This window comes from Dicentrarchus labrax, unplaced genomic scaffold (assembly GCF_905237075.1).
Source record: "Dicentrarchus labrax unplaced genomic scaffold, dlabrax2021, whole genome shotgun sequence".
NCBI lineage: Eukaryota > Metazoa > Chordata > Actinopteri > Moronidae > Dicentrarchus > Dicentrarchus labrax.
Genome location: NW_026136722.1, coordinates 24,782,962 through 24,797,839, shown reverse-complemented (window position 1 = coordinate 24,797,839; position 14,878 = coordinate 24,782,962). Strand labels below are relative to the sequence as shown.

Here is a 14,878-nt window from a genome sequence, read left to right as displayed (position 1 = left end):
CCTCTAGTTCAGTTAATTTGGTCCCAGGAAGAAAGATACATACACAAGATACATTTTTTCCTTTTAGATCTGGTCAGGTTCATATTCACACTGACATTTCACAATCAAATCAAATGGAGTAAATGTAAAGTTATACAGATTGATATGTAACCCTTTTGTTGGACACCTTTCAGACCAGTCTAATGAACAGAACCAGACCAGACTAGAGTTTGTTTGAACCAAATCACACAGGTTATGAAAGCATCCTTGGAATGGGCCAAGCTGTGAAACACTGGATCCTATAACATCCATGATGTCGATGAATGACATTGTTCATTGTACCCTTTAGTATCTGTATGAGACACACCAGGCTGCCAGAAAGTCTTTAGAAAGTCAAGTGATGTAGTTTAAAGAGCAACAAAGTCTACAGGAGGTTGGAGTGGATGGGTGGGTCAAACAAACACAGGACTTTCACCCAGCAGACCGCTGTTTGAGTCCTGTGTGAAATGTAAAGTCAACACTGACTCATTTAAAGTAACAAGTGACTTACATGTTATATCACTTAGTTAAACCTAAACCATGATGTTTTCCTGAACCTAACCAAGTCAATTTGTTTCCTAAATCCTAACCAAACTGCATTTCCATGTGTTAAAAAGGCGTCTCATGCAGGCACAAAATCTACAGAGGGAGCAGGTCCACTTTTACTGAGTCCACCATGTTTCTACAGTAGCCCAGAACAGACAAACTGGCTCTAGTTTTGCAGCCACCGTAGTTTCTCCTAAATGCTTTAAAGGCTGAGCTGTATTCAGCAACTTCACCACTTGATGCCACTAAATCCTACAACTTTAACTTGGGATCATAAGTGAATCGGATTTTGAAAAAATACTGCAACCACAGCCGTTCTTGCTTCTGTCTATTAAAGACCAAAATGTAATTATGCTATATAAAATAACATGAGTAAAAACTAGAATATCTGAAGGCCAGGTCTGTAGGATCAGTTCAGTTTGCTTCAGGCCGTGTAAGAAATGTCCATATTGACTTCAATTTGAATATCAAGTGAATGCCACCCAAACAAGCTATAAATGAGCAGTTTGTGTCAATATGAACAATTAGTGCTACAAATATTTCACTCAGATTTCTGCGAGACCGAGAGCGCATTCTCGATGCTCGGGCACGCGCCTCACCAGAAAATTGAGCGAGCCGGCACATGCCTCCTGCGCCCGCCCCTTCTCCTGGCGTTGCATTCTGGGAAACCAAGTTTATTACCGTGTAGGAAAGATGGCAGACGTGCAGCCGCCACCCCTCAGGAGCCTGGATGATTTTCTCCTCAGCTCGGCCCGGTTCGCCGTGCCCGACGTGCGCGACCTGGAGCGCTGGAACAACCGCATCATCAACAACCTCCTGTACTACCAGAGCAACTACCTGCTGTCCGCACTGCTCCTCCTGCTCATAGTGGGGTAAGTTTCATTATCATCTGACGTGGTCGCCCTCCCTCCACCCCCCTCTCTCTTGCTTATAGCGAACATACTGGAAGTCTGTAGTGACAAACACTGTGAACTTGATATGGGATCTTCCTCCTCTGGGAGTGGAGAGATCTTTGCATCCCCAGCAGCAGCGGCAGGGGGCCTTGTCCATCAGCATGACACAGACTCTTGTTCTCACAGCTGAGGGGTCACACTGTAAGTTTGAATTAACTGATGAAGATCAGAGGGAAATCCTCTGTCTCCACACCTCTCTCTCTGCCTCAGGGCTCCCTCTCTGATGGTCTTCCTCACCTGTCACCATGGAGAGGCAGTGTGTGAACTATACCACGGCTGTCAGGGGAGCTCACTTTTTCTACTGTAGTGGGGGGGGTATTTTCTGATCTGAAGAGAATGTGATAACAAACCATGGCCTACATCAATAGTAAGTTCACACATAATCACAAAAGAGAAATGTATGGCAAAAATAACATGTTGCAGTCCCTCCAGGAAGTTGGAATCACATCAATTAACGCAAATCCAACCAATCCCTGTCTCATTGGAATAAGTTGTCTTCAACTTTTAATGAATTATTTCACTTTCTTCTGCAATTTCATTGGAAAAAATACCTAAAAACATCTCAATATGCAACGCAATTTTCTAGAAAGGAAGAAAATCACACATTTTGGACCATTTATGGCATTTGCGGCCTAAAACGGATGATATCTTGGATATTGTCAGTATTTTTGAGACCACCCAAAATCACAAATTGTGTATTCAGGGGAGCTCATGTCTGTCTGAGGTTGTCAGTCAGCTGAAGGGAGAACAGACATCCTTTCTATTTCTGTTAAAGCCTTAAACTCAGAGTACTCAAATGAATCTAAAAATAAAATGGCTGTACACTTGAGAGAGACCAGAAACCAGAATTTAAACCCCACTCAGGTATAACCGCAGACACACTTGGGCCTGTATTTATCAAACATCTTAAAAGTACAGTACAATTAAGATTGCTTCACAGAGTCAGATTAAGAGTGAAAAATGAGAATGAGACACTGTTCTTCGGTTTGGTGGCAGAAACAGAAATCAGCTTCACGTATACAGGAAATGAGCTGCATCACTTTAGGATGAGACTCATTGTCCAAAATGTCTCCCTATGTACAGTATGTTTGGAGCTGTAGAATCAGGAGGAGGAGGAAGCTGTAAATTCCTCTTCAAATAAAAGGCTAAGTAATTCCCCAAAACAGCTGGTCTCTGTAATTTTCATCAAACGTTACTTAAACAGGAGCACATTTGTTGGGGACTATTTTCAGCAGCGGATTAATCCAAGTGAATATTTGGGGCAGCAAATGGAGCAATGCCACTGGAACAATGGAGTTCTATGTAACAGAGGAATAAGATACACCGGGCTTTGATACACAAACAATACTTGTTAGTACTCTTTGTTACGTTGGCTCTGCACATGGGATTTGTTCCCAATAAGAAAAAAAAAATCGCCTCTCCTCTACAGCTATAGTTTCATCTATCCAATTATTTCTAACATCCTGTGTGTTTGTAAATGTCTCTTTTCTCTCAGGTATTTCCAGCCTTTCCAGTTGTTTGTCGGGGCGACGGTGGTCACCTTGTTGTTCCTGGGTTTTGTCTGGGCCGCCGAGAACCAAGCTACTATTCGCCGTTTCCGTAGAAACCACCCGTCAGTCGCTGTGTTGGCCATTCTTTTGGCCAGTTACCTCTTCATATCAGTGCTGGGAGACGTTGCCGTGTTCCTGTTTGGGATAGCCTTCCCTATACTGAGTGAGACAGGAACACACACACACACACACACACACACACACACACACACACCACACACACACACACACACACACTGTATATTCAACCAAGCATGAAATTAACTTACCTACTTGCCTGAAGACAGTAGTTTTGGGCACCAACCCAGTTAGCACATAAGACTGGGCAGCAGATTGTCATCTCCAAACATGAATTTATTTTATATTTTACAGAGTCAGTTTTCTGACTTCTCTTTAGTGGCACATATCCACCCATGCAGACTGTTTTGGTTTTATTTAGAGAAATCCATCTCTAAGATTCCTGCAGGCTGAAGGTGAACCGAGTTGTGCATTGTCAGCAATATTTTCTATATATTCTATGTGATTAAATGTATTACTCCAGATGAATTTCTAACATGATGAAAAACAAATATTTATTGCATGAGATGGGGCCGTTGGTGTTGAAATGCAAATTAGAGACAAGTGGAACTTGGCAAGCATTTTATTTTTATTTATATACCGTATATTATTAAGTATCGAAATTTTGGGATCGATCTGCCCACTCCATCGCACACTTGTAGCCACTATGCAAAAAAAAGTTTTAACAGCTCAACAGACATTAAACAGAGGACACAGTGTGCGACTATTTTCCTCCACACGTGCACTGTCACTGTGCTCGGCGCCTCTTTGCATGTTGCATCATACATTTGTATGTCATGAAAGGCTTAAAGAGTGTCACAAATCCAGGACCAAGTGTCCATTCATTTTCTTCCTTTTATTGTAAGAAATCGATTATATGGCTTTAAAATCTACAGAGCTCTATAGTGCACTGTGCACAATAAAACATTTGTTTTGGTGTATATTATTTAGGGTTGACCAGTTGCTGTCAGCCCAACAACCTAGCCTTACACCCACCTTTTCTTTATTAACAGAAAACAGCTTCTAAAATTAAGTTTCTCTCATTATGTTCACACGGAATCATCACGAGCGATCACCAGCTCTGGTCTGGTCGAAATAAATCTGTAATTTACAGAGTTAGACATGAAAATATTCTGGCTCTACATGCTGTTTCTCCTCTCACTTGATCCTCAGCTCAGAGTGTGCACACTGTACTGCAGAATGAGTCTGTTGCTCAGTAGCGGCTCTCACTCATTCTTTGGGGCAGACCATTAAATTCGCGAAATAAAATGACAAAAATTGCCCCCAAAAAACAACCGGTGATAGCCAGTATAATCGTCCAATTGCCTAACCCTAATGCAATTCTGTAATAGTAATATAATAGTAATAATACTATTATAAAGTATATAATAAAATATACTTATAAAACAGGAACATTTTTAAATAAAGGCCCGTCTCTAATGTTAACTTTTAATTATTAAGATTAAGGCCTGGTTCTCTCTGCAGTTGGGGTAAATCATGGCCCGGCCAGTATTTGAGAATACATGGTAATTTAAGAGTGTGAGAATCTAATTTTGTGTTTGTGTCAGCTTAGGTAATATTAATGAGATGTTAGCTAACTAACTAACAAGCCAATAATTTATTCCTTCCTCTCTCTGTGTCTGTCGCTCCCTCACAGTGGTTCTGGTCCATGCGTCGGTGAGGCTGCGCAGCCTGAAAAACAAGCTAGAGAACAAACTGGAGAGCATTGGTCTGAAGAGGACACCCATGGGACTCCTGTTGGAGGCTCTGGGACAGGAACAGGAGGCCGGATCCTAGAGAGAAAGAGGAGGAGGAGGTGTGCAGGGGTGGGGGATAGTTTGGGTACCATCTGAGGGGAATGGCAAGAGAAATAGATGTGAAGTTCGTGGGAAACGGGAAGAAAGAGAAGGAGAGAATTACTGCGGGGCAAGAAGAAGAGTAATAAGGTGAAGTTGAAAGTAAGGAAGAAAAAGGGTGGTTTGGTTTGTACAAACAACCAATCAGAAGTCACCAGTGAAGGAGGACACCCATTCTGTGGTCTAATGGGAAAAGGACAGATGAAATGCACAGAAATCATCATAACAAAGAAATCATCACTCATCTGCCAAACCTTGCACTTTAAGCACACATTGTTTCGTTTCATTTATTTTGACATGATGCAGTTCTGTCTTTGCACTAAGTGTGCAGTGACGTAGCCATATAGCCATATTCACAGCTTTGATATGATTTGTATGAAGTTCTTCTCCTTTGAGTCATTGTGTATCTGCACATTGACTCAGTGATTCGTACTCTACCTGCCCTCTCCTGTCTGAATATTGATCTGTGCTCCGTCTCAGTGCCTAAGGAGCTATAACGTCAATAACGTCATAATTATGCGAGACAGAGTTTTGAGAACAGTTGCAACTTTACGTGAAAAGCTTTGATGTTTTGAGTAACGGTTGTAATTTTTACAAGAAACTCTTCTAAACTTTTGCTCTTACAGAAGTACAACTTCAATATTAAATATTATGACTTTATCATATAAGATAAATGTTTTTTGTGAAGTTACAACTTTATTTTTGAAGCATTGTAGCATTATGTTATCTTATAGATATATTTGGTAATGTTATTACTTTTTTATGTAAAATAAAACTTTATTCTTGAAATATAGATATTTTTAACTTTATTACCATAATTTTTTTCTTGTAAAATTGCAATGGTGTTTGAGCATATTATGACTTTTTCTTATAAAATAACAAATTGGTCTCTTAATGTTATGACTTTTTCTCGCAAAAATACAACTGTATTCTTGAAATATGACTACTTTTTCTCAGAAAATTGCAACTCTACTCTCAAAACCTTTTCTCCCCTCACAGTGGTCCTTATACTCCATCATACAGAGCCCCCATATTTATTTTCTTCCTGCCGGGGTCTCAGTACACACGTCATACGCACAATTGTGGAAAGCCAAAGTATTGATACTGTACCCTATATGTGGTAGTACTTATTAGCCTTTTAATTCTCTCATCATAGCAAGAGGAACAAAATATGATTAATGTCGAACCACAGTGTGACATGCAAGTAATTATGTCCATACTGTAAATACAGAGCAAAACAGCAAGTATGACTAAGTACATACCAATGTATCCAACAGGTCCATTACAGCCCACCACAAGACCACTACAAAAGTAAATGTCTAAGATTTAACCTTGTATTTATTCTAGCTGCTTCCCTCCAATGTCTTAATTTAAAAAGGATCAATCGCATTTTAATAATCCATTTTTTTGTTAATGAAAGAGGTTAAAGTTGCAGAAGGTGACTTTTATAAAAATAACTTTTTGTCATATTTGCTGAAATTCTTACTGTGCCCTGATAGTAGTACATGAGACAGCAAATCTGCAAAAAAATCTGGTTCCTTTGGCCCGTTCAAGCGCTCCTAATGGCATTTGCAGGAATCCACCGGGCCTGAGCGAAAACAACCAGTAAGTGCTGAGAAAGATATGAAGACGCTTTGGGTTGGTGGCTTGAAGATAGTTGATCGTTGAGTCTCAAAGCATCTGAATTTAGAACCTGGGAATGAGACTCAGCAATCAACAATCTTCCTTGGCTCTGATTGGTTGGTTTTGTTCAGGCCCAGTGGATTTGTGAAAATGCCATTAGGAGCACTAGAACGAGCCAGAGGCACCAGATTTTATTTAGTTTCAGCAAATATGACAAAGAATATTATTTTATATAATATGTATTTATATAATTTAAAATGATCTACTACAGCTTTAATCCATCTGTTTTGAATAATCGTGTTTCCAATAACTCGAAGTAACTTACTTAACTTAATAACTGACTTCATAGGAATTCCCTTTTCTTTTAGTGTTTACATTATTTTGTGTTGCATTGAAAAGTGACTTAAATGCTTAAATGAGGTGAAGGTTCGAGGTTAGAAGGCAATGGGAGGTTTTATATGAAGAACAAGTTCAGAACAAATCCAGTCAGCTCCTTAAATCCAAGACTTTATTGAGCATGGTGTTGATAAAGGACCAACGGGAGCACGAGTGATTCGTGAAGGAAACAAATTCCCTGATTTAAACTAATCATTTTAGTAACCACATTTCTAAGTCTATATTTATCCAGAATAAAAGGCCTCACCAACAGAGCTGCCCATTACAGTCCTCCACTGCTGGTCAGTGGGAGTTGCCCAGTCTTCCAGTGCCGGCAGCTGGGAGAGGCTCTACTGGAGCAAATGAATAACTTTGAATTTACCCTTAATTCCTGTAGAACTTAAATCCTTGTTACCATGAATAACCACTAACCAATAGCATTTGTTGGTAGCTGTGCCAACACTTGTGGTGACTGTAGTTTGCCATTTTCTCCTTGTAATTTGCTATGTTTTTAGCCGTGCTAGCGATTCGTCTCTAGGGATAGCAGTGTTGGTCTACCACTTTGTGCCAGACTGAAATATCTCGACAATTATTGGAAGAACTGTGAGATTCATGGTGACTAGAGGAAGATGCTTACTGACTTTAGTGATCCTTTGACTTGTTCTCTAGCGCCACCATGAGGTTAAAATTTTCAATTATCCAATGAAGTATCTCATCATCTTCTAAAGGGATTGGGACGACATTTCAGTTTCCATTTATTTTGGTGCAGAAGTCCTTACGTTATATGTAGGTTAGTGTTCTGCTATAGCTTCTGTAACTCAGTGCAAAGTAATTTGTTAGCATACAAAAAGCTACAGCTTCCATGAAACTTTACCAGGGCCGCAGTGGAAGTACAGACGCCATTGTAACTTGGTTTAATAACAGCTGCTGTTATTACAGACATGCCTGATCTAACCATGGACTCGCCACTCGCGTCGGTCAAAGATTTATGGGAAATGGTGTTCGTTAAGGCCTCTGAAATGGAAATATTAATGTTAAAAGAACATTTTTTTAAAAATCACAACCCTTATCAAGACTCGTAAGGAGAGAACCACCTGACATAGGCCACATTGAATGAAGTCTTCTTACTTCTGGATCCGAACCCGGAAGTTCCAGTTTCACTCCGGCTGGGCTATACCCGCAAAACTAATGACATTTTCATCAAGCCTCAGCTGTACTTTGTGTTTAATGCTAGCAAATGTTAAAGACTTTCTGAAGAGTCCACAATCACTCCCAACTACACCAGTATTAAAGATGGGATTTAAACCCTCACCTCATTCCATAAACCTGAACACATTAGACCGCTTCAGATACCATTGTAAACATGAAGCAGGATGTCCAGAATTGTAATGTACAGGCTACATGGTAGGTTCCTGATGTAGGACAGCTCTTTGTAGAAAGACAAAAAAGACATTCCTGTGTTGTTCTTATGAGCTTAGGACATTTAGAAAACATTACTATGAAGGAAGGGTTTTTCAGCAGTTTTATAGCAAATGATTTTGTACAAGAAAAGCTCAGTGAAGGTATTTGACAAATTGAAAGTTATTTTATTGTATACTAGCTGCCTGTTGTGGGGACTGTTTATTGTTATGGCTTTGTTGAAACCTGATATAAGAAAAACCTGTTCTAGACATATGTAGGTGGTAACCTACCTCTGCATCCTGTATTCAAGGAACTGGGTTTTCTTCTGTATTATTTTTATTTCTTAGATGGTTTCAGATTCTTCCTGACCATTTCTAATCCATGTTGGTAAAATTGGCTGCAAGAAGGTGTTTATTAAGATGCGAGACGGCCAGCTTTTGTTTTTATGTATGCCTTTTTGATGATTATGTTGTTGACTATTGAAGACTAGCATCAGTGCCCTGCAGAAAAAATAACCCTATTAAGTGGTTTGATTGTCTTATTGTGTAGCCTATGTGCCATTTTAGTTTTGATATTTGCATTGTACAGTTATGTCAGACATTTAGCTGATGTACTTATCCGGAGCCACATGAAAGTGGCTGGGAACATGGCTGTTCTGGAGCTTGAACAAACTACTGTTAGATTTCTAGCGCTAGAGCAGCCTGCCCTATTAATGGTTTGTCTTGGCCTTGCATCACTAAACACAAGTCAGGAAAAGCACTTAAATCTGAACAAAAAGAAACACTTTTTAGCTACTTTGTAACTCTAAAGCATTTGCTGAATTACTAGAATGTAAACAGAGAGGAGAACATTTCTGCACAACAGTGCACATTTAATTACTTTACAGGTGATGAGTCTGTTGCCTCCATTCAGCTAAATGTTTGAATTGTCATTTACCAACACCATGTCTTCAACTCGTGTGCCAAAAGCTGGTAATTCAATATATTTAAAACATTTTTAAATAAAAAGAATGCTGTATTGCAAAGTGTATATGGACTTTGATTTTTTTCCCTGTTATTCATAAATGAAAAATATCTTGGAAATTCAGTTTGTCATTCCACATAACAAGATGAAGCAGTAACTAAACCCAATCATGATGGAGAAAACAGCTAAACTCCAGTGAAGCTTTTTGATCTACCAACATTTAGTTTATATATTTTTCTTTTCCTGGCAGTAATGGGCTTCCATATTTTTGGTAACATTGTTAAATTGAGTCAGGTACTCCGTTGAGGAAGGCTAGTCAGGAAAAAAATGTTATAAATACCATTGACATATGTCATCTTAGGACCTCTGTGATTTATCTTGTGACCCTTCAAAGTGTCGGCGCCTTAGGTTGGGAAACACTGGACTGAACTGGCTTATTGTATCTCAAGTAGTAAAAACCAGCTCTACCCGGAGCAGCTACAATGGTAAAATGCTGCTCTAATATTCATTCAAGAGTATTAATATAATAATGTCGCATACAGGGGCGGATCAATATAGGTGGCATGGGGTGGCAGTTGCTACCCTTAAATGCCTAGCCACCCCAGGTGCCACCCCAGTTTGGTGTCAAATCAAATTTAACTCATTCATTTAGATACATTTTAACCAACGTGTTTAAAAATAGAAATTGATTTAGTTATCACATAATGATTATGGCCAGTTTTTAGACTAAGATCAATAAAATTCAATGAAAAAGCCATGCATTTGGAAAAAAATATTATTTCTAATGCCACCTTTAGATATTCCTATTCAGTGCTTTGTGCCACAGTAATGTAATGTTTTGAGTTCATATATCTTCATTTGGGAGTTTTTCCAAGCAAATATTGATATACGTAAATCAATATATATTTCTGCCACCATGGATATTTTTCTATATACGCCCCTGGTCACATATAGTAATATATCAGTCACAGGAAGAAGCATTTTACTGCTTTTACTTCTGACTACTACACCAAGCTGATTATATTTCTGAACTTTTACTAAAGTAGAATTTTGAATGCAGGGCTTTTACTTGTGATGAGTATTGGTAGTATTGTTACAGGCAGGATGTGAATACTTCTTCCACCACACATCATATACACGTTTCTACAACAGAAGAAATAAAATGGCTACAAATATTTGTCCTGATATATTTTACCTTTCACATCAGATTATAGCAAGAACTTTCTCACACACACCAGTTGTTGCCTCAGACACAGACTTCCCCTGACACCCAACACACAGTTGGGTTTTTTTCTTTTCCAGGGAGGAGTTATTATGCGTCATCGGGGGGAGTGGGGGGGTGTCGCTATATAAAGGTCCCACCCTCACAGTCCACCCAGAACAGAAACAGAAGCCGGGACCGTGTGGACTGTCAGAGAGCAACCGGAACACTGTGGCACGGTGCTCAACACTCAACCACCGCCTGTGGTAAGACACATTATGATATTCTTACATGAAGCACTGAGGAGTCAGAGTTTGTCAGCGCCAGATATCTCTGTGATATTCCTGTAATGTTCCTGTTATAGCCTGTGTGCTGTGTTTGACAGGACTCACTGTGAGTACAGTCATGTGTAGCGGGATGTAGCGGGGTTATTTGCCTGTTTAGTCCAAACGCTGCGAGGTATTTGTGTCAGAGCCATCCGTTCACTGTCAGCTGCTGATGAAAACATTGTGCAACCTGTTGCTCCGGTTGATCTGCACACGCACAGAGGAAAACAACAGGAAACATGATAACAATAACTCAGTGGGACTGGAAACATACATTAGTATTGACATCATCCTAAACCTTAGTGCGATGTAACTGAGTACAGTACAAGTATTAGAAGTAAATATGAGATACCTCTCCTTTACGTGATTCATTCTATAATTCTAATTATCTGACAGCTTTAGATACTGCTCATAAGCTCATAATGCATTGTAATATGTAATAGTTACTTCACCCCCACCAACCACAACAATGAAATGCATCTTACACATGGATGCGGGGCCTTAATACTACTACTACTACTACTACTACTACTAGTAATAATAAATTACATTTATTTATGTAGTGCTTTATCTTGATACCCAAAGTGCTTCACAGTGAAGGCGGGAGACTCAGCTCAGTCACCACAAATGTGAAGCACCCACTTATGTGATCCATGTCAGCCAATGATTGGCAAGTTTAGATTGAGAATTTTGCCAGGACACTGGAGAACCAGCTGGGGGGGTTGTGTGCTATGAGTACTTTTACTTTTGATTGCCTACTTTAAGATTCTGATACTAATACTAAAGTACTTGGAGTAACATGAATACTACCACTGTTGACTACATGTAATAGCAGCCTATTAACCAACACAGTAGGCTAATAAAAGTCTATCTAAAATAGTGGTCTGCTAGTCTATATGGCATTTAAACCCGTATTGAATAGAATAGAATAACACTTTGTTTTCTTTATTGACAGGTCATTAAAACATGCAGCATATAAGAAAGGCACCGACGGGAATAAAATACAATACACAAAATTTAAGAAGACCAAATAAAAACCAACAAACAAGAAAATGTTACACCAAAATGTGTTACCATGTAGCAAGACCCTAATTTCCTCTAGACTACACAGTACAAGATTATACTTGACTAGACAATGTATTAGATGACAGAGTACACTACACTGAACTATAAAAATCTGTGTATTCTGTAGTTATTTATATCCCTGGGTCTTAAGGTGGTGCTGAAAAGTTTTCAAACTCCAGTTATAGTCAGCTGTTCCACTGCAGCTCCTGTAAACAGGTTACCATAGCCTGAAAAGTAAACCCAATGTCCTGTCAGAGGGAGGAGACAGGGAAAGGGTTTTTCCAGGCAAACACTGGCAATTACATCATGTGGCTGCAGTGAGGCAGTGTGGGGCAGGCAGGTGGTTACCAAACCCTTTCTAGAAGTAGGTCGAAGTTACTTAGAGTGGTAATACAGGCCGGCTCTACCCTGTCTGTCTTCCTTATCTCCTCATACAAACTGTCAAACTTCTCAACTGCTGCAGGTCAGGCCGCACTGACAATGGAAGATTAGTGTTGATAACTGTAGTGCCGTTATTATTATCACTAGTGTAATAACACTAGCAGTGGTGGAGCAAGTATGCATGTCCTTTACCCTAGTAAAAGTAGTAGTTCAGTTATTTATTTGCTGTCTTAACAAAGGTTAGAAGCAAAGATCAACACCACTCATGTCTTTATGTTAAATATGAAGCTTCTGCTTTGAAGCTGATTAGCCTAGCTTAGCATAAAACCTAGAAATGGGGGGAAACGGTGAGCTTGACACAATGTGTGGTAACCATTAGGCATATTAACATCAATCATATTTTGCAATAACTAACTATAATATTTGGCCGTGTAGTCAGTCCTCTGCTCTGATGTAAGCTGCTCTCTTAATTCACAGGAATACGTTTCCATGAAGAGGTTTTGGATGAGCCTGTAAGAAGGGGAAAGCCTCACAGACAGACTTTGTTTCTAGATTTTTTTTTTTTATCACAATCAGCCCTAATGAAAGGAGAGTTTCTTCAAAACCCTATTTCTACACCTGGACACTGAGAAGCTCTAACAGGGCAGTCGGGTGCAAATGTGTAGTGCCTTGCCTTGATCGTCTAAGAACTTTACACTTTGGCCAAGGACACTACCACTACAAGAAGCGACACTCATTGTGGTGGTGACTGAGCTGAGCCCTGGACTCTTTGCACATCGTCTGACTTGTCAAAGACCATGCAGTACCTAAAGAAATATTTCACGGAGGGCCTTATCCAGATGGCCATTCTGCTCAGCCTGAGTGGAGTGCGGGTTGACGTGGGACTGGAGCCCTACCTGCCTCCCTCCTGGCACGAGATGATCCTGGGTCCGACCTCTGCGCTGACCCAAACGCAGTTCCACAACCTCCGCAACCGCCTTGAAGACGGCCAAAGCCTGCACCCCAAGAGTGTGGACCTGGACGGGTTCTTCACAGCACGAAGGCTACTGGGCTGGGTCCGCTCTCTGGATAGACTGCAGGTAGGAAAATGTCTCCATATTTATCTGGTAGCATTCAAATGGAGTTAGAATGATAAGGTACTAAGGGTAATAACATTTTAGTTGTTTCATTGTTGCTATGTACAGTTCTTATTTAACAGAGGCTCCTACAAATTAAGACTACACTACATTTCAGAAAGTCAGGATTAATGAACTAGTTTAACATTTGATCCACTTTCTTGCTGAGAGTTAGATGAGAAGATTGAAACCAAACTTGTCTGTTCGGTAAATATGAAACTGGAGCCACCAACTTGTTAGCTTAGTATAAAGATGGGAAACAACAAGCCTGTCTCTGTCTGAAGGTACTAACAGAGGTAAAAGAAAATCTACGTACAAGCACGGTGAGCCAGACAACCAGTGGAGACACTGGGTGCTGGGCGGTGGTTTTAGTTACCTTTGGACAGAGCTGAGCTGTTTCCAACTCTATGCTAAGCTAAGTTTACTACTACTACTACTACTGAGAAGTAAGTCGATCATGTGGCAAGAAAACATGTACAACTACTTCTCAAAATCTCTACTGCTCTTTTAATCTCTTGTAATCTCTTGTTATAGTTCCAAGTTTTGTGTTTTACAAGTTGTGTGTTTTTGACTCCTCCTGTATGCCCAATGAGCATTTGGTAGGGATATCACAGGTTGTTGAATTTTAAAATGTTTCCTACCTGTCTCCACAGGTTCCTCATGCAGAGCTGGAGACATGGCTGGTCCAGCGGGAGCCAGAACCTCTCCCTGTGGTATTTCCAGACCAGGCCTCCCCACTGGTGAGAGCACCTGCTGGGGTGGAGAGAGACCGAATTTCCCCACCTGTGGAATCCAGAGCTGCACTTGGTACCCTGCAGGAAGAAGAGGAGGAGGATGAGCAGGATAAAGAGGTACGGCACATACACTGTGTTAAAGAACATTTTTAAACAGATATTTTAACTTGTTCTTGAGTAGTTATCTTGATCAGAATTGGGGCACTTGGTCAAGAATCTTCACTGTTCAGCCAAGATTGAAATGATCTGATAGAGCTACCTGCCATATTTCCAATCTAGGAATATTTAATTTAGATGTTTAAACTTTTGAGATGCAGCATATTCTTGTGAAACAAAACTCACACACCAAGCTCTTGTCATGTGTCTTCACATACCCAGCAGCCTTCTATGGTTTCTATGGTAAAATGCCAATGTAGTTTCAGTTCGCATGATAATAAATATATTCTTAGTTCAGGTTCAAGGGTTGACATGGTTATTAGTTCAGATCAGCAATCTCAGTTGACCTTCGGCCTTATCATAACCCTGTAGGGATCTGTTTTGGTCTGGTCTCACCATCTACTACCTTTTTGGTGGCAGCAGGCAGCTGTTTTCAGTGAAAAAGCTCTGAAAGCTCTGAATGTACACTAGCTGGTCAACATAGTGGAGTTATTTAACAGTTAATGAGCCAGATACAAGAGACCAAGATATAGACCAAAATAGAGCGTAACATAGATT

General features: G+C 40.0%; 2 protein-coding genes across 3 annotated transcripts in view; both read left to right on the top strand.

Moving 5' to 3' along the window:
- Positions 1 to 1,229: 1,229 nt before the first annotated feature.
- On the top strand, positions 1,230 to 9,403 carry praf2 (PRA1 domain family, member 2). Its single transcript, XM_051389215.1, has 3 exons — positions 1,230 to 1,436; positions 3,013 to 3,230; positions 4,782 to 9,403. Exons 1-3 carry the CDS (start codon positions 1,258 to 1,260, stop codon positions 4,919 to 4,921), a joined length of 537 nt encoding a protein of 178 aa, XP_051245175.1. The 5' UTR covers positions 1,230 to 1,257; the 3' UTR covers positions 4,922 to 9,403.
- Positions 9,404 to 10,700: 1,297 nt separating this feature from the next.
- nfe2l1a (nfe2 like bZIP transcription factor 1a) overlaps positions 10,701 to 14,878 on the top strand; it is a 16,343-nt gene continuing 12,165 nt past the window's right edge. For both annotated transcript variants that reach the window (XM_051389098.1, XM_051389097.1), the window contains exons 1-3: positions 10,701 to 10,809; positions 12,793 to 13,394; positions 14,084 to 14,281. In XM_051389098.1, coding sequence (XP_051245058.1) covers positions 13,113 to 13,394; positions 14,084 to 14,281 — 480 coding nt within the window. In that variant the 5' untranslated portion in view covers positions 10,701 to 10,809; positions 12,793 to 13,112. The remainder of the gene's footprint in view (positions 10,810 to 12,792; positions 13,395 to 14,083; positions 14,282 to 14,878) is intronic.